The sequence below is a fragment of the Oncorhynchus nerka genome, linkage group LG16 (assembly GCF_034236695.1).
Source record: "Oncorhynchus nerka isolate Pitt River linkage group LG16, Oner_Uvic_2.0, whole genome shotgun sequence".
Taxonomy (NCBI): domain Eukaryota; kingdom Metazoa; phylum Chordata; class Actinopteri; order Salmoniformes; family Salmonidae; genus Oncorhynchus; species Oncorhynchus nerka.
The window spans coordinates 39,568,307-39,587,740 of NC_088411.1; the positions used below are offsets into that span (position 1 = coordinate 39,568,307).

Genomic DNA, 19,434 nt, shown 5'->3' on the forward strand with positions numbered 1-19,434 from the left:
CACTTTGTGCACGGTGGCAGTGTCATGTTAAAAAAGGAAAGGGCCTTCCCCAAACTATTGCCATAAAGTTGGAAGCACAGAATCGTCTAGAATATGTTGTAGAATATGTTGTAGCGTTAGAATTTCCCTTCTCTGGAACTAAGGAGCTTAGCACAAACCATGAAAAACAGCCCAGACCAGTATTCCTTCTCTACCAAACTTTACAGTTGGCACTATGCATTTGGACAGAGCTGTGTACAAACCAAGCCCCTCCCATATGCTAATGAGCTACCGTCCCTACATTGGAAGTATTACCCTGAGTGAGATGAAATAACCTTTTTTTGAACTGAAAAGAACCATTAAAGGACTCTAAGGTTTTTTTTGGTTAGTATGATTCCACATACAACCATCATCCTTCTTCATTTTTGTGTGCATGTCAAACAAACCTTTTTTACGACACCATTAGAGGGATAGGTTAGTCAACAGATTCTCAAATCTGAAAACCTGCCTATTTAAATTTTTTCTTGCTTCTGACAATTAATGAGGATTTCTGGAGAAACTATTGAGAGGGAAGCAAAAGAGACATTTGAGTCTGATGTGTCATGTCTCTGAGACTGGAAACATGGGCTTCATGGTCAATTCATAGAGAAACAGAGAGAGTGGGCACATGAGGGAGAGTGGGATTCCTCTACTCTTTATGTGGTCAAGTCATGGCGAATACAGGTTGAAAAGCTCTAATTTTGAACCATTGTCAGGAGGGTTGTTCAACTATTTAACAAATATGTTTGGACTCGTTTCACGTCCAGACGGAGAAAGAGGCGGTTGAGTTTCCACCCTTGTTTAATGGACTCTCCTGATTCCCAGGAGAGGTAGTCTAGAACTAGAGATCAGGATCAGTATAGATGGGGAAATATAATCATCAATACAACCCAAAGTAGTCGCTGAACAGCTTGGAAACAATGTATTGCAGAAAGGCTAAATGCTGGGCACGATGAACAGAAGGAGAGAGACACAACAACCTGCTCTGAGCCATGGAGGTTGTTAAGGTTACCAGTATGATAATGCACACAAACAGGCCTACCCAGACAAACACAGGGACACACCTAAGGGGAGGTGTTTATATTTACTTTGTACAGCTACAGGTGGGCCGATTTCATTCTAGTAGGCACGGCTGTTGTTGCACCTGTACCAGTCTCTGCTCTGGTTCTTCCCTACACCACAGGAAGCAGCCTCACACAGAGGCCCGACTCCAGACTACTTTTATAACAGGTATGAAACAACAACGCTCTTTTTCTCTCTTTTTCTCTCTTTGCTTTAAAATACAACTGTTTATTATTTAACTCTTGGGCCTACAATGTCCTCGCCCCGTGGAAATTGTACTAACACAATAAAAAAATCGGTCTTCTCATGAAAACGTCTGTAGCGTCCGAACGATTTGGCGAAGTATTATTGAACGATGAGAAATCTCATGAACACGATGGCGTTCTCCGTTCTGCTCTAGGATGTTCACAAGACTCGTCTGAAGGTTCCCGGGTACCAGTTGAACAAACAAAAAAATGGAAGTATATATGGATAGTTCAGCACCTAAAATAAGGTGATAAATACTTGTCATATATTTTTTATGCAGTGTAAATCGTTTTCCTGGTCTCTAAGATATAGAATAGGCACTTCAGAACAAACTTCCCTTTGAAAATGTTTTGGAGTCTATCTGTTCCATGTAGTGAATCTAGTATTCAATGCATGGTATTGGTAGTGAATCTAGTATTCAATGCATGGTATTGGTAGTGAATCTAGTATTCAATTCTAATAGCAGTAATACCAAATTCAATGTTTCATACCCAAAAAAATGAATATATATTTTTTTGATACTTGAAGGGGTCTTAAAATTCTAACTCAAATAGCTAAATAATCCTTGCTATGACCCTCCTAATACAAGTCCATATTGTATGTTAGTTTAGAACCCCCCCTCCCCAGCTTAGACAGGGCGTAGACTCTAGAGGTTTAAAGGAGAGCCATGCAATTACTAAATACAACTTATTACACGGAAAATGCCTTAGTAGTCGAATGGCAACTCAAGCCAAAGTATTGTGAGTTGCATAATGAAAACCTAACGTTGTGGTCTTGCACAGGGGATATTTAAAGCATTCAGCTTTACTTACGTCAAATCAACATCTATTCCACTTTGGTTCAACATAATTGAATTGAAATGACTTGGAAACAACGTTGATTCAGCAAGTGTCTTCCCATCGAGAGTCAAGCCTTTCCACTGAGATGATGCACAGAATGCTGACAGAGCAGAAAGGACACTGTTTCATCAATATTGATCTTTCAAGCATGGCTCAAGCAAAGACAAGAGTTTCTGGTTATAAAACAGTCAAGCATGCCTTCCTCAAGTGATAAAGGCCAGGATTAAATCTGATCAGTGGTAGATTTGCGTTATAAGGGCTTGACATTTAAAGGTCCTTTTCAATTCTTCTAACATCACTTCTTTCCACTGAGAAAACTAAAAATACACTGAAAGTGTAAATTCTATACATTTTGTTGGTTTAACAACAGCTTGTCTTACTTCTATTTGTGCTTTAATACTTAACTAAGAAACTAAACCTAGAAGCAGTTTAGTGCTGTTGTCAAGGTTTTGTTTTTAGATTTAAAGTGTTGAGACACAACAACTAAGTAAGGATAGAGTTTAAACTGACAACTACGATCTGATGACAACGACAAGACTGATCTAAGGTTTTTAATTACAGACCTACGTGACTGTTTTTACAACATCAAAAAGGAGTTGTTGACAAGAGTGATAGGTTGTTGATCAAAGGTCTGATCTGAATCTTCCATATATGTGAACTTTAAGTTGTATTAAAGGTTAAAGACGCCCTCCAGAAGTTGTTTCACTGTTGAAAACCGATATCCTAAGTATAAATACAGTGAAGTACTAAAGGGTAAAAACAAAATTGTTTTGAGCAAAATATTGTTTTTTTAGACAACTGCAAACAAAGAGTAGGTCATTCATGGAGTTGGTCTGATTGGAATCTGTGATGTCATCCTAGTTTGTTTGTGGTCCGAGAGCATCACGAAGTGAAGAGGGCGTCAGTCGATGACACCTAGACGCTGACAGTGCAGAAAAAGACACTGTTTAAAAAAAAAATTATGTTGTCTATTGATCTTTCAAAAGATGGCACAAGCTATGAATAATACAGTTTTCACATAAACGATAGCAAAGTGACATTTTTCGAGAGGTTCTCGAAGAGATATCAATTCTCGAGAGGCAATACTGTTGTGTAAACTTGCAAAATTATCACAACTTGAAGCATTACCTCGGGAGGTCGCGCACGACACTCGCCCAACAGTTGCAACCCCCCCCCCCCCCCCCCGAGCAAGAAATGAAAACACAATTGTCTCGTTGAACTCCAAGCCGAACTACGTAAGTCAACATTTTTGAGATAGTAGATCACACAAATAGAACATGTTTTTTTTCATTTGTAACATTGTGTGGTGATTTTAGAGGTTGCACCACGGGCCCCAGAGTGTTGTGGGGGAAATTGTTTTCCAGGTTGCCCAGAGATTTTTCTGATCTGGTAGGCTTACCTAACCGGGTATAATTCTTGGTAAGACATAGTGTTAAAAGCAGCTATAAAACATGGTTTTACTATATGTGGGCTATGATGGGACCAGGGGAAGAACTCTTGGCCCTATTGAGAATGAGAACCTAAAAATCCCGTCAAAAAAATCACGGGGTGAATTAGTCTAAACTACGATACTTTGTCTCTCTTTTCAACACTTCTGTGTCAATATTCTTTATTAATACAAATCAAAAGGGGCAAATCCTGGGGCAAAACACCAGCTTGCCACACATTTCCCGGTGGCAACGTGGATAGATGGAAATCGCCACACAATGCTACAAATGAAGAAATATAGCCTACAGTATATGTATGATCTACAACAGGGCTACCCGACCCTCTTCCTGGAGATCTACTGTCCTGTAGCTTTTCAGTCCAACCATCTTCCTGGAGATCTACGGTCCTGTTGGGTTTCAGTCCAACCCTCTTCCTGGAGATCTACTGTCCTGTTGGTTTTCAGTCCAACCCTCTTCCTGGAGATCTACGGTCCTGTTGGTTTTCAGTCCAACCCTCTTCCTGGAGATCTACGGTCCTGTTGGTTTTCAGTCCAACCCTCTTCCTGGAGATCTACGGTCCTGTAGGTCATCAGTCCAACCCTCTTCCTGGAGATCTACCGTCCTGTTGGTTTTCAGTCCAACCCTCTTCCTGGAGATCTACGGTCCTGTTGGTTTTCAGTCCAACCCTCTTCCTGGAGATCTACGGTCCTGTTGGTTTTCAGTCCAACCCTCTTCCTGGAGATCTACAGTCCTGTAGGTTTTCAGTCCAACCCTCTTCCTGGAGATCTACTGTCCTGAAATAGTAAATTTCCAGGAAGAGGGTTGGACTGAAAACCCACAGGACAGTAGATCTCCAGGAAGAGTGTTGTTTAGCCCTGATATAAGGTATATACATTTTATTTTTGGAATGGTGGGAATGTGCTTCCACATAAAACAGCTCAACACGTTGAATTATACCCACGTTTTCAGTTGCAATTTGCTTTAACTACATGATTTGCATGATATTGATCAAAAATAAGCATTTTTTCTTGTAATGTTGTAAGGTAAGCCTACTGTACGGAGCTAGGAGTTTAAGAATTTCACTTTACCCTGAAATTACATCTGCATGTGACTAATAAACTCATCTAATATAATCTGCATATTCCTATTAGCGGGTGAATCATTCATCTTTGATAGGCTAACGTTACTTGATGAAGATATGTTAGCTTTAGCTAGCAGTAACACGGTGTAACACTTTTGTCTGGAACCTAGAATGTATTGAGTGTACAGATGAGAAAATAAACCCTTTAATTGTCTGCTTGTGAATTGTTGCGTAATATAGTAGATCTATAAAGAGTTGCTTGCTTATTGTTAGCTTGTAGCTAGCTTGTTGAATAGTTTGCAATTCCTCCTGGTTGGTGGGTACTGTGACATTTACAGTACTTTTCAGCTGCAAAGCAAGAACGTCAACCAAACCTTCTCTCGGCTTGTGACGTTCCCGTTACTAATGTGAATTGAAAAGTGTATGCACATATTATACAAATTGAAATTGAATCTCGACAGATCTATTCAATGAGAATAAGTGTTTCTGGGTAGAAACTCATTAAAGGTCATCACGATTGCTTTCCTGACGTAATCAAGACATTCAATCCAGTTGTATTAGAGGTTTTGACATTTAAAGAACATTTTCCATAGAGCCGATATATGCAGCTTTAACCGTGAATGTTTTCTTCATGAACACGGACAAATTGCCTTTAAAATGTGCATAGCTGACAAAGCATTGGATTGAATCCCAGCCATATCGATCTCATACTATTAATAAATCCTCAATATTTATTGTAAAAAAATATATATTCTGTTTAATTAACTCTTTACTGCCTAACCATACATGCAAATGGTTTAGTAAGAGTTGTATTTCACATACATACATTATCATCTAGTTAGAATTCACTTCACTTTGTTGCCTTGTTCACAATCAATTGCAGTAAAGCACTACTCAGTAAGGGTCAAATAACCCGATTCAACAAGTCCCTCTACAATAACTGCAATGTTGTTACACAATCTAAACCATTAACCTAACAATAGAATGGTTTAGAATACTTTAGAAAGCTTTAGAATGTTTTAAACTGCTTTACAATGCTTTAGAATGTTTTAAAATGCTTTAGAATGTTTTAGAATGCTTTAGAATTTTTTAAAATGCTTCAGAATGCTTTAGAATGCTTTAGAATGTTTTAGAATGTTTTAAAATGCTTTAGAATGCTTTAGAATGCTTTAGAATGTTTTAGAATGTTTTAAAATGCTTTAGAATGCTTTAAAATGCTTCAGAATGCTTTAGAATGCTTTAGAATATTTTAGAATGTTTTAAAATGCTTTAGAATGCTTTAGAATGTTTGTCCACAGAGGAACTGAAGGTTAAAAGGGGTGACAGAAGGGCCCAGGGCAGTACAGGGGGCTGGACCCACCCGCGTGAACAACGCCGGTTCTATGCCAGTGAATACTGAGTGGGGTGGCAGAATGTTATCTGCTGTTTGTGAACATGTCATAGAGTTGTAAACGAGGGGCCCTGAGCGGTACAACAAATACACCCTGTTTGGTTGGACAAAATACTTTCTCTCCTTTCATCCCTCTAGTCCAGTTGTCTCTGAATAGGTGACACGGAGCTGTGTGGAACAGGAGCTCAACTATCCTGGAACCCAGATCTTGCCATTGGTGTGACAATGACCTTAGGAGTTCGGCAAGAAAGCACAAACAGATCCGAGACCAGGCTAGAGCTTTATGCTATGATTCTCTGTCCTGCTCGCTCCTTATCCGTGTGTTAGAGGGAAGTATACTGTAGGGCATGGCCTGCTTTGCTATGGTTGTGTGCACTTTATTCACGTGTTGAGTCTGACGTGTTGTTTTGTACACTGAAGGTGTAAGCTCCAGCAACAGGCCAGAGGCTACAGTATATTGCAGGTGAACTGTGCTGCCATTGGATGCAAAGGTTTTCAGCACAAACATACAATATGGAAGGGCACCAGCTTCACGGAATGTTACTGCATGCAAGCAAACGGTGTGTGTCCGTGTGTGTGTGTCCGTGTGTGTGTGTGTCCGTGTGTGTGTGTCCGTGTGTGTGTGTCCGTGTGTGTGTGTCCGTGTGTGTGTGTGTGTCCGTGTGTGTGTGTCCGTGTGTGCCCGTGTGTGCCCGTGTGTGCGTGCGTTTGTGTCCGTGTGTTGTGTGTGTGTCTCCGTGTGTGTGTGTGTCCGTGTGTGTGTATGCGTGGGTGTATGCGTGTGTGTATGTGTATGTATGCGTGTGTGTCCGTGAGTGTGAGTGCGCGTGCGTGGATGCGTGAGTGTCTCCCTCCCTAGACAGGTGACCTACAGTAACTAGATGTGCCTGTGTTTACAAGGACATCTGGGTTGCTTCAGCTGTAAATGCATTATCGTAAATGGACAATTATTCAAATAAATGAATGCCTGATTTGATCTAATTTGTAAAACTGCCGTCTTACCAACCCTACTGTGTGTGGTGTCTGACAGCAAAAGCATCTAATTAACATGAAAAGCCAAATGAAAAACGAATTAACACTATTTGAGATACATATCAGACATTCTATACGGTACCCTGTTCTTCCTCTGTGGAAATACCCTGTTATAACTGCATAGAGAACGATGAAAGCTGAATAGAACTCAAAGAGAATGTGTGAATCGTAATCTGACCAAAGTGTAACTTGATTAAAGTAAACTGAAATGAAGACTTTTTACTGTAGGCTACCCATATTTGATTGCTTGTGTTTTTCCACCAGCGTGCTGCAAGACTCATGCCTAGACTCCTAGCTGGTGTTTTTCCACCAGCGTGCTGCAAGACTCATGCCTAGACTTCTAGCTTGTGTTTTTACACCAGCGTGCTGCAAGACTCATGCCTAAACTCCTAGCTGGTGTTTTTCCACCAGCGTGCTGCAAGACTCATGCCTAGACTCCTAGCTGGTGTTTTTCCACCAGCGTGCTGCAAGACTCATGCCTAGACTTCTAGCTTGTGTTTTTCCACCAGCGTGCTGCAAGACTCATGCCTAGACTCCTAGCTTGTGTTTTTCCACCAGCGTGCTGCAAGACTCATGCCTAGACTCCTAGCTGGTGTTTTTACACCAGCGTGCTGCAAGACTAATGCCTAGACTCCTAGCTTTTGTTTTTACACCAGTGTGCTGCAAGACTCATGCCTAGACTTCTAGCTTGTGTTTTTACACCAGTGTGCTGCAAGACTCATGCCTAGACTTCTAGCTTGTGTTTTTACACCAGAGTGCTGCAAGACTCATGCCTAGACTCCTAGCTTGTGTTTTTACACCAGAGTGCTGCAAGACTCATGCCTAGACTCCTAGCTTGTATTATTACACCAGTGTGCTGCAAGACCCATGCCTAGACTCATAGCTTGTGTTTTTACACCAGAGTGCTGCAAGACTCATGCCTAGACTCCTAGCTTGTGTTTTTCCACCAGCGTGCTGCAAGACTCATGCCTAGACTCCTAGCTTGTGTTTTTCCACCAGCGTGCTGCAAGACTCATGCCTAGACTCCTTGCTTGTGTTTTTACACCAGTGTGCTGCAAGACTCATGCCTAGACTCCTAGCTTGTGTTTTTCCACCAGTGTGCTGCAAGACTCATGCCTAGACTTCTAGCTTGTGTTTTTCCACCAGTGTGCTGCAAGACTCATGCCTAGTCTTCTAGCTTGTGTTTTTCCACCAGTGTGCTGCAAGACTCATGCCTAGACTTCTAGCTTGTGTTTTTCCACCAGTGTGCTGCAAGACTCATGCCTAGACTCCTAGCTTGTGTTTTTCCACCAGTGTGCTGCAAGACTCATGCCTAGACTTCTAGCTTGTGTTTTTACACCAGTGTGCTGCAAGACTCATGCCTAGACTCCTAGCTTGTGTTTTTCCACCAGCGTGCTGCAAGACTCATGCCTAGACTCCTAGCTTGTGTTTTTCCAAATACAGCTGTTTTTATAGATTTCGATTAATACAATTTTTTACTTGGTCATCGAAATCTGAGTAAAAACACACAAAAAAAGCACACAACTATTAACATTTGGAGGGAACATAACACTCAGATCCTTGATGCTGTTATGAGATAAACATCCACATGAGACAAGATAGAATTATCCTTATTAAACACATTAAACATGAAAGGGTTTAAGGCTGGCACCTGTAGAAAACATTACCAGAGAGTCAGCCTGTTAACATATTTGAAGGGGGCCATTGTGAGTTTCTTGACAAACTTTCCTTGTTGGAGAAACACTGACCATATTGTCCTGGGGAGGCGAAAGTCTTAATTAAGTTTGACTGAGGCTGAATTCCAAATAAAACCCTTTAACTATATACTGCTGTACCCATAGGGCTCTGGTCTAAAGTAGTGCACTATATAGGAAATAGGGTGCCATATGGGATGTATAAAGGGGTCATGTGATATACTTAGGACTGGTCACCACGTATTGTCGCTAGGGGCTAAGAGCCTCTGGTTTTGGTGCACTGTGTCTACACTACACACCAGTGGTCTGAAGCATTAAGAGCCTTATCGTCATAAAGTAGGTCTTAAATCAAGACGTCAGTTGTGTTCATTAACACAATTAGTATTGTGTGGTTTATTTTCAGTTTGAACATCTTAAAACATGCTTCCTTTTAGGCTAAATTAGCAATAATACAATAATACATACTGTGTTAGTGCTGTAATCCTGAGTTTTATGACCAGTGAAATGTCATTAGAGTGAGGGTTATTCTACTGTATAACATAGACAGATTAATAGTAGGAGGATTTACTTCCACGTGAAAGCAGTTGTGGCAATGTGGAGATGATTCACAGACATACAGTAGGGCTTTCCATTCAATAATATATATATATATATATATATATATATATATATATATATATTTTTTACAATACAAAACGTCCACTTACAAACGACACCATACGGACGAACACAAACATCCACAACGTCAGCCCTGCCCAGACCATCACATTCAACAATATATTATTCTCTGAATAACAACACAAACATCCACAACGTCAGCCCTGCCCAGACCATCACATTCAACAATATATTATTCTCTGAATAACAACACAAACATCCACAACGTCAGCCCTGCCCAGACCATCACATTCAACAATATATTATTCTCTGAATAACAACACAAACATCCACAACGTCAGCCCTGCCCAGACCATCACATTCAACAATATATTATTCTCTGAATAACAACACAAACATCCACAACGTCAGCCCTGTCCAGACCATCACATTCAAGAATATATTATTCTCTGAATAACAACATTATAGAGGTAAAAAGCATAATGTTTTGTTTCCTGTTTTCATTTAAAGATATATTTGCATTTTTGGAGAAGGAGGGGGTTATGGGAACTTAGTAGAACCTTTTTTTTCCTGTGATCTCATACACTGAGTTCTATATTCTGGCAACGCGGGGCAACAACTTTAGCCAACAGGAAGCAGAGTTTGAGACCAGAGAGTCTCGTGAACTCAGTCAGATAACGTCAAACCACACTTGTTTTGGACAGAAGATAGGAGAGGTTTGATTATACTCAGACGGAGAAAAGGAAGATGCTTTCAGGGGTGTGTGTGTGTGTGTGTGTGTGTGTGTGTGTGTGTGTGTGTGTGTGTGTGTGTGTGTGTGTGTGTGTGTGTGTGTGTGTGTGTGTGTGTGTGTGTGTGTGTGTGTGTGTGTGTGTGTGTGAGTGAGTGAGTGTGTGTGTGTGAGTAGGGAGGATGTTCTCTGTGGTTTGGCTGTGATGGATCCTTTCTTTGCCCGTGATCACACGATGAGAGTGTTCCAGTTTCCACATAGATTTTTCCCCTCAGTCTAACCTAGACCAATTCAGTCCTGTGGTACTTCCTCTACTGGCACAACCTTTTCCCCCAACACTTTGGACTCACTCCACCAGATGAAAGTCACTTAAACGGTGGGCCATGCACTGCATTTGCATTCAAAAACCTCATCCATCATGCATTTAGTGTTGCCGGTTTAAGATGAGTACAGAATAATTTGACCAAATTCACTGCAAAGTCAAATTGCTATTGAATTAGTACTCTGAAAATAGCACTATTGAAAACACCTGACTTAAAACATAGCAATCAAATATACAAACAGTCAGTGTGTCACAGAGTGTAAACCACAGTTGTTAATGTGGGTGTTGTATAGTCTTACATGTTTCTCCTTAGATGACCTTGGTAAGACAGAAAATACGAGTTACAGGGCATTAGAAACAAACTGCAGTAGGGAGAAGCCCTATGAGTAGCAGGGCATTAGAAACAAACTGCAGTAGGGAGAAGCCCTATGAGTAGCGGGGCATTAGAAACAAACTGCAGTAGGGAGAAGCCCTATGAGTAGCAGGGCATTAGAAACAAACTGCAGTAGGGAGAAGCCCTATGAGTAGCGGGGCATTAGAAACAAACTGCAGTAGGGAGAAGCCCTATGAGTATCGGGGCATTAGAAACAAACTGCAGTAGGGAGAAGCCCTATGAATAGCGGGGCATTAGAAACAAACTGCAGTAGGGAGAAGCCCTATGAGTAGCAGGGCATTAGAAACAAACTGCAGTAGGGAGAAGCCCTATGAGTAGCGGGGCATTAGAAACAAACTGCAGTAGGGAGAAGCCCTATGAGTATCGGGGCATTAGAAACAAACTGCAGTAGGGAGAAGCCCTATGAATAGCGGGGCATTAGAAACAAACTGCAGTAGGGAGAAGCCCTATTAGTAGCAGGGCATTAGAAACAAACTGCAGTAGGGAGAAGCCCTATGAGTAGCAGGGCATTAGAAGCAAACTACAGTAGAGAGAAGCCCTATGAGTAGCAGGGCATTAGAAACAAACTGCAGTAGGGAGAAGCCCTATGAGTAGCAGGGCATTAGAAACAAACTGCAGTAGGGAGAAGCCCTATGAGTAGCAGGGCATTAGAAACAAACTGTAGTAGGGAAAAAAATACAACTCTGCAAACTCAGGCCACATGATCCTTCAAAGTAGCTGAGAACACCATAGAATATGGATGGGGCCAATAGGGTCTGTTGCCATGGGTTTTTACATCTCTAGGCAACTGCCTCATTATGATAAACTGTATTGATACAGTCCATGGAGCCAGGGGAGAAACAAATGGGAATCGTAGATAGTAAACATTCCCAGGTTGACATCTTAAATTGCATATTGAGAGCAGGTCAAAGTGCACCATGCAGCAAACTAAATGGTATAGAAGACTACATATGGAGGAAAGACAAAAGAACTCTCACGTTTATAAAATGATGTACAACCCCATTGTGGAAAAAAGTATTCAATAAAATGCCTTCTCTCTCTCTCATCTCAAAGTTTTTACTGTCAAAAAAATAAGGTCCTTAGCTTTCTTTTCTCAATCTAGTTAAGATGTTGCATCTGGGTGAGGACATTCAAGACAGGAGCGGTTGGAGATTGGCTGTGTCCCAAATGGAATAGGGTGCCAATCTGTTTGATACATGGCAGACATTGTTGCTAATTACTTCCTCGGCCCGACAATAACCGTAGTAAAAGCTGGTGGAAAACGGGCAAGCTAGTTGTGGCTAGGTGAACCACATTGAAGAGCCTTTTTGGATAAGTTTTAAAAAGATATGGCCGATAAAGTGTCAGTCAAGCTGTACATCATATCCTAATGCATGTTTAAAAACATTGGTCAACGTAAATCAAACTGTAAAAAAAAAATTGGTTAAGTAAAAGAGGTATTACTTTCCACTGTGTGTACGTACACATGCAGGATTTTCCATTTCCTAGTTATTCAGTCCAGCTGAAAAGCACTTCTTCCAAATGGGGGAAACAGACAAAGCAAGGTCAGGGAAAACATGAAAAATAAGCAGTGCCTTCAAAGTGCAATTAATATATAAGTGTCAATTCTTATTGAAACTTTCGTACGTTATTCCTTATCATAAGAGAGTGTGGAAAAATGTGATGTGTGTGTGTGTGTGTGTTTGTTGTGTCTGTGTTGTGTTGTGTTGTGTATTTTTAGCTGTCTGTCTGTGCATGTTGTCTCTCCCTCAAGACACCGTTTTTGGTAATAAACAGAGAGAGACCAAATATCATCTCAACTCAACTGTTCCCTGTCTAAATACAGTTCAATACCAGTGAACCTCAGAGAGAAGTCTCCCAACTCACCATCATGTGGTTTCCAATCGCCGAAACATTCCATCATTATGATGGAACGGCACAACCTCTCCCTATAAGCATTCTCCTCCCTAACACACAAACACCCAACCCAAATCCACTCACTCAAAATTCCAATGACCCACCAATAAACAATGTGGTTGTATCTGGAGGAGTGTGTTGCTGCAAAACTGTTGTCCTTCAAATGCCACAAAAGTCAACTAAATATATGTATTCTGAATGATGGTGAATATGTTTGATTTCAGTGTTCTGGTACATCATTCTCAATTCGGAATCTCGGAATCCAGAACCAAATCACGTGTCGTCCCACCTGATCAAAAGACTACAATTCATAACAGTGACATGTTCTGTGTTATACAGCAGATAACAAAAAAAAACAATAAACATTATTTCCCTGTGTCTCTCTTCTTCCCCAGTTCTTACAGGATGAACAATGACTACACAGAGATTAGTCCCTCTGATCCCTCTGTCGACGCCTACACCACTCCCCTGATCGCCGTGAAGGCCGAGATCGGCTACCAGCACAAGAAGCGTCGTTACGTCCGCAAAGATGGCAACTTCAATGTCCTGTTCCGCCATGTTCCTGAGGAGTGGCTCATGTACGTCACCGACATCTTCACTACGCTGGTGGAGATAAGGTGGAGAGTTATGTTCCTCATCTTCACCCTCTCTTACACCCTCTCCTGGCTCTTCTTCGGCATCCTCTACTGGTTGATCGCCCTGGCTAACGGCGACATCAAGGACCCTACTAATGCCCCTTGTATGTACGAGGTGAGGGACTTCACCGCGGCTTTCCTATTCTCACTGGAGACCCAGACCACAATCGGTTATGGTTTTAGAGGGATGTCAGAGAACTGCATGGTGGCGATCATCGTCGTCACCGTGCAGGATGTCATCAGCTGTTTTATTGATACATTCGTCATCGGTATCGCTGTGGCAGAGATGGCATCGACACGGAAACTGAAGCAAACAGTAGGCTTCAGCAACTGCGCTGTCATCAACTTGCGAAATGGGCGTTTGTGCCTGTCATGGAGAATTGGAGACTTCCGCCAACACCACATGGTAGAGGGGATGGCTCGTGCTCAAATCTTCCGCCCCACCATGCACGCCACTGGAAGGGTGGACATCAACTACAAGGACCTGGAAATCAAACAGAGTGATATCCTTTTAGCCATACCAACCACCATCTTCCACATTATTGAGCCCGGTACTCCACTCTACCGCATGAGCTTGGAGGATCTTCGGAAAGACGACTTTGAGCTGGTGGTGTCCTTCACCTACACAGATGACTCGACGGGCATCCTGCACCAGACTCGCACCTCCTATACACCCGACGAGATTCACTGGGGACATCTGTTCCAAGATATGCTGAATGTAAACCTGAAATACTACAAGGTAGACTACTCAATGTTCCACCACACTGCTAAGGTCCTGATTCCGGAGGTCAGCGCAGAAGAGTACGATCAAATTAAGCTTCGGCGTTCCCCGCGCCACTCCCCGCGCCACTCCCCGCGCCACACTCCGTGCCACTCCCCACGCCACTCCCCGTGCCCCAAGCGCCCAAGCATTAATTGCAATCCCCCGATGGTGACTGTGGAACTGGTAAATGGCACCACAGAAGCTGAGGTACATGCAGCCATGGCTGCTACTATCGCAGCAGTTTGCGAGGACCAAGGACATTTGTGTCTTCCAAGGAACCCCATTCTGACGTAGATGTTCTGCTGACATGGCAATACCAACACAATTTCATTGTAACTGGCCAATGGTCACTCAGAAACATGGCCATTGCAGTCTGCCTTTACTATTGTCCAGGCTCTGTACGCTGAAGTTACTTTTAAATACTGAAAAGACAAAGTTGATTGTTTTCACGGAATCTAAGATGAAACCTCAGATTCTTACACGTACAGTCAATGTGCAGGACAAACAAATAGAAAGACTAGCAACTAAGAGGTATTTTGGTTTCTCGATAGATGAATGTCTCACCTTTAAACCCCACATTGTACGTCTTGTACTTGGAATTCTTGATAGATGAGTGTCTCACCTTTAAGCATCGTAAGTCTTGTGAAAAAGTATTTTCTTATTAAGTCATGTTTTGTGAAAAAGTATTTTCGTATTAAGTCATGTTTTTCATTAGAAGCGAGAAAGATGCTTGTTCCCACTACTTTCTTACCTGTAATTGATTCTGTTGATATCCTGTACATGTATGCCCCTGTGATTTCATTGCGTATGCTGGACTGGGTACCACGGAGCACTGAAGTTTGTTACTAACTCCAAAGCCCTCACTCATCACTGTACTCTCTATATGAGAGTGGGCTGGTCTTCCTTAGCTCTTCGGAGATGAAGTCATTGGTACGTTTTTATTTATATGGCCGTATTGAGACGGCTCCCATTTTACTTGTGTAACTACATTGTCCAGCAGACAAATGAAAACTATCGCCTGCGCTCACATGACTGAGTTTTGTTGATTGTGCCAAAGGCCCCGTACAGAGATAGGTGAAAACACTTTCCAGTTCTCTGCTCCTTCCGCTTGGAACAAGCTTCGAAAGGCCCTAAAATCACAGGAACTCATCCCTTAAAATTAGTTTAAAGCTAGGTTAAATTCTAGAATGGAATATGAGTTTAAAGCTCGGTTAAATTCTAGAATGGAATATGAATTTAAAGATCGGTTAAATTCTAGAATGGAATATAAGTTTAAAGCTCGGTTAAATTCTAGAATGGAATATAAGTTTAAAGCTCGGTTAAATTCTAGAATGGAATATAAGTTTAAAGCTCGGTTAAATTCTAGAATGGAATATGAGTTTAAAGCTTGGTTAAATTCTAGAATGGAATATGAGTTTAAAGCTCGGTTAAATTCTAGAATGGAATATGAGTTTAAAGCTCGGTTAAATTCTAGAATGGAATATTAGTTTAAAGCTTGGTTAAATTCTAGAATGGAATATGAGTTTAAAGCTTGGTTAAATTCTAGAATGGAATATGAGTTTAAAGCTTTAAACGCTAGGATGTAAAATGAAGTAGGGGGCTGTCAATGTTTTGACTGCTAGTTTAACCACACTTTCCCAAAACATCTTGCTGTTCAATGTGTAAATAGATTTTTTTTAACTGTAGTGCTTTGTGTTTTATGTTGTAAATGTGTCTGCAACTTTGTGTGCTGTATAACTTAGTTCTAAAGTTGTATCTGTACCCATTGGATGCAGTGATCACAATATAGTGGCTTTGTCCAGGAAATCCAATGTTCCAACAGCTGGGCCTAAAATAGTATATAAGAGATCATACAAAACATGTTGCTGTGACTTATGTGGATGATGTAAAACAATATTTGTTGGTCTGATGTGATTTATAAGAAACATCCAGATGCTGCACTTGATGCATTCATGAAATTGCTTCTTCCAATTTTTTGATAAACATGAACCTGTAAAGAAACTGACAGAACTGTTATGACTCCATGGATTGATGAGGAACTGAAAAACTGTATGGTTGAGAGAGATGGGGGCAAAAGAAGTGGCTGCACATCTGACTGGCTACACATCTGACAGGCTACACATCTGACTGGCTACACATCTGACTGGCTACACATCTGAATGGCTACACATCTGACTGGCTACACATCTGACTGGCTACACATCTGACTGGCTACACATCTGTCTGGGTACACATCTGACTGGCTACACATCTGACTGGCTACACATCTGGCTGGCTACACATCTGACTGGCTACACATCTGACTGGCTACACATCTGACTGGCTACACATCTGGCTGGCTGAGTTACTGAAAATTGAGAAATGATGTGACTAAACTCAACAAAAAGAAGAAGAAACTGTATTATGAAGCCAAGATCAATGATATAAAGACTGATGGAAATGAACTGATGGGCAGAAAGACAGATGATTTGTACTCCAACAGTGGGCCATCTTACTCACGCATAAAGAAACATGTCATGAAAGGAAAGCAATGCAAGTTTGAATTTTGTAAAGTTAGTGTGGGAGAGGTGGAAAAATGATTGTTATTGATCAATGATTTACCAACGTCCTGGCATTGACAACTTAGACGGAAAGCTACTGAGAATTGTAGGTGACTCTATAGCCACTCCTATCTGTCATGTATTTCATCTGAGCCAAGAGGAAAGTCTTTGTCCTCAGGCCTGGAGGGAAGCCAAAGTCATTCCGCTACTGAAGAGTGGTAAAAGCGACCTTTACTGGCGCTGCCAGCTCTTAGCAAACTGTTGGAAAAAAATTGTGTTTGACCAAGTACAATGCTATTTCTTTGTAAACAAATTAACAAGATACTTTCAGGATGCTTATAGAGAGGGGCACTCGACATGCACTGCACTGACACAAATTACCAATGATTGGTTGAAACAAATTGATAATAAGAAGATTAGATTTCAGTGCAGCCTTTGATATTACTCACTATAACTTGTTGTTGAGAAAACGTATGTGCTCTGGCTTTTCAACCTCTGCCTTATCGTGGGTTCAAAGCTTTCTATCTAATAGAACTCAGAGAGTTTCCTTTAATGGAAGCTTCTCTAACGTCAAACATTCAAAGTGTGTTGTACTGCAGGGCAGCTCTCTAGGCCCTCTACTCTTTTCTATTTTTGTCAGTGACCTGCCACTGGCATTAAAATAAGCATATGTGTCCATGTATGCTGATGATTCAACCATATACACATCAGCAACCATAGCTAATTAAGTCACTAAAACCCTTAACGAAGAGTTGCAGTCTGTTTTGGAATGGGTGGCCAGTAATAAACTGGTCCTGAACATCTCTTAAACTAAGAGCATTTTATTTGGTACAAATCGTTCCATAAGTTCTAGACCTCAGCTGAATCTGGTAATGAATAGTGTGGCTGTTGAAGAAGTGGAGGAGACTAAATTACTTGGCGTTACCTTAGATTGTAAAATAAAACATATAGACATATAGATTCAATGGTTGAGGAGATGGGGAGAGGTCTGTCCATAATAAAAATATGCTCTGCTTTTTTGACACCACATTCCAAAAAGCAAGTCCTGCAGGTTCTAGTTTTGTCTTATCTTGATTATTGTCCAGTTATGTGGTGGAGGGCTGCCGCTGACCCAGAACAGAGTGGCACATCTGTCTCTTTATTGTAATCAGAGGGATAATATAAATACTATACATGCCCATCTCTCTTGGCTAAGAGTTGAGGAGAGACTGACTGCATAATTTCTTCCTTTTATAACAAACATTAATGTGTTCAAAATGTATTTCTATAGTCAACTTACACAGCTCTGACACACACACTTACTCCACCAGACATGTCACCAGGGGTCTTTTCACAGTCCCCAAATCCAAGAAAGCGCACAGTATTATATAAAGCCTTAATTGCACGAGACTCCCTTCCATCTCATATTGATCAAATAAACAGCAAAAAAACAGATAAAGCGATACCTCACGGCACAACGCCTCTCCCCGATTGGATCTTCATAGTTTGTGTGTCTGTATTGATATGTAGGCTACGTGCACCGTTTTCAAATTGATGTAGTTCTGTTCTAGAGCTGTTCTTGTCTATTATTGTTCTGTAATTATGTCATGTTTCATGTTCTGTGTTGGACCCCCTAACTTACCAATCTAAAAACAACTTTTTTTAAAATTTTACTAGGCAAGTCAGTTAAGAACAAATTCTTATTTTCAATGACGGCCTAGGAACAGTGGGTTAACTGCCTGTTCAGGGGCAGAACGACAGATTTGTACCTTGTCAGCTCGGGGATTTGACCTTGCAACCTTTCGGTTACTAGTCCAACGCTCTAACCACTAGGCTACCCTGCCGCCACTAAATCAATGGGGGGGGCCCATTGAGATGGTTAGACTAATTTACCAATCTAAAAACAACAAAATCAATGGGGGCCCATTGAGATGGTTAGACTAACTTACCAATCTAAAAACAACAAAATCAATGGGGGCCCATTGAGATGGTTAGACTAATTTACCAATCTAAAAACAACAAAATCAATGGGGGCCCATTGAGATGGTTAGACTAATTTACCAATCTAAAAACAACAAAATCAATGGGGGCCCATTGAGATGGTTAGACTAATTTACCAATCTAAAAACAAATTTGCTGACATGGGCTAATTGAGTGACTGACAATCTGCTAATGCACAACCCCACAATAAATATTTTACAATATTGACATTTATCTGAGGGCCTACAAAAGGTGGGCTGTGGGCCGCCAGTAGCCCATCCCTGCTCAGGCACATTTACAGACTGATTTATAGCCAACTTTATCAAATGCTCCTATATCATGACTATCAATGATGTCAAGAAGAGTGTATTACTTCCGTTTGGCATGTCTCTGATTGTAATGACATGACAACTATGTCTGAGCTTCTATACAATTTCAAAACTCTAGAATGCTATTTGGAGAACAGTGAAAACAAGTCAAAATGACCCCAGACATTATCACCTTGGCTGCTGTAGCTTCATTCACCTCAGTCCATCTACAAACACATAGCCTATTAGCTATTAGCCGCTACACATGAACTCATATTAACTTTAAAACTATAATAAAAAAAATTGTAAGCAAATATGTTTGTTTTACATAACTGATTTTGTTGTTGCGGTTTTACAGCTAATTTCCTGCCATTCTACACGTTTTTCCATCTTCATATGATATCTGAGTGAGTAACTAACAAATTCAATGGGGGCCCCCTGGAGGTCAGGGCCCCTGGACATGTGTCCTGTGTGCCTGGT

The 19,434-nt window shown here is 41.2% G+C and overlaps 1 protein-coding gene across 1 annotated transcript; it reads left to right on the forward strand.

The window, feature by feature from the left end:
* Positions 1–1,153: 1,153 nt before the first annotated feature.
* On the forward strand, positions 1,154–19,219 carry LOC115120527 (inward rectifier potassium channel 16-like). The gene is made up of 2 exons (XM_029649480.2): positions 1,154–1,248; positions 13,145–19,219. Exon 2 carries the CDS (start codon positions 13,155–13,157, stop codon positions 14,439–14,441), a length of 1,287 nt encoding a protein of 428 aa, XP_029505340.1. The 5' UTR covers positions 1,154–1,248; positions 13,145–13,154; the 3' UTR covers positions 14,442–19,219.
* Positions 19,220–19,434: the final 215 nt, after the last annotated feature.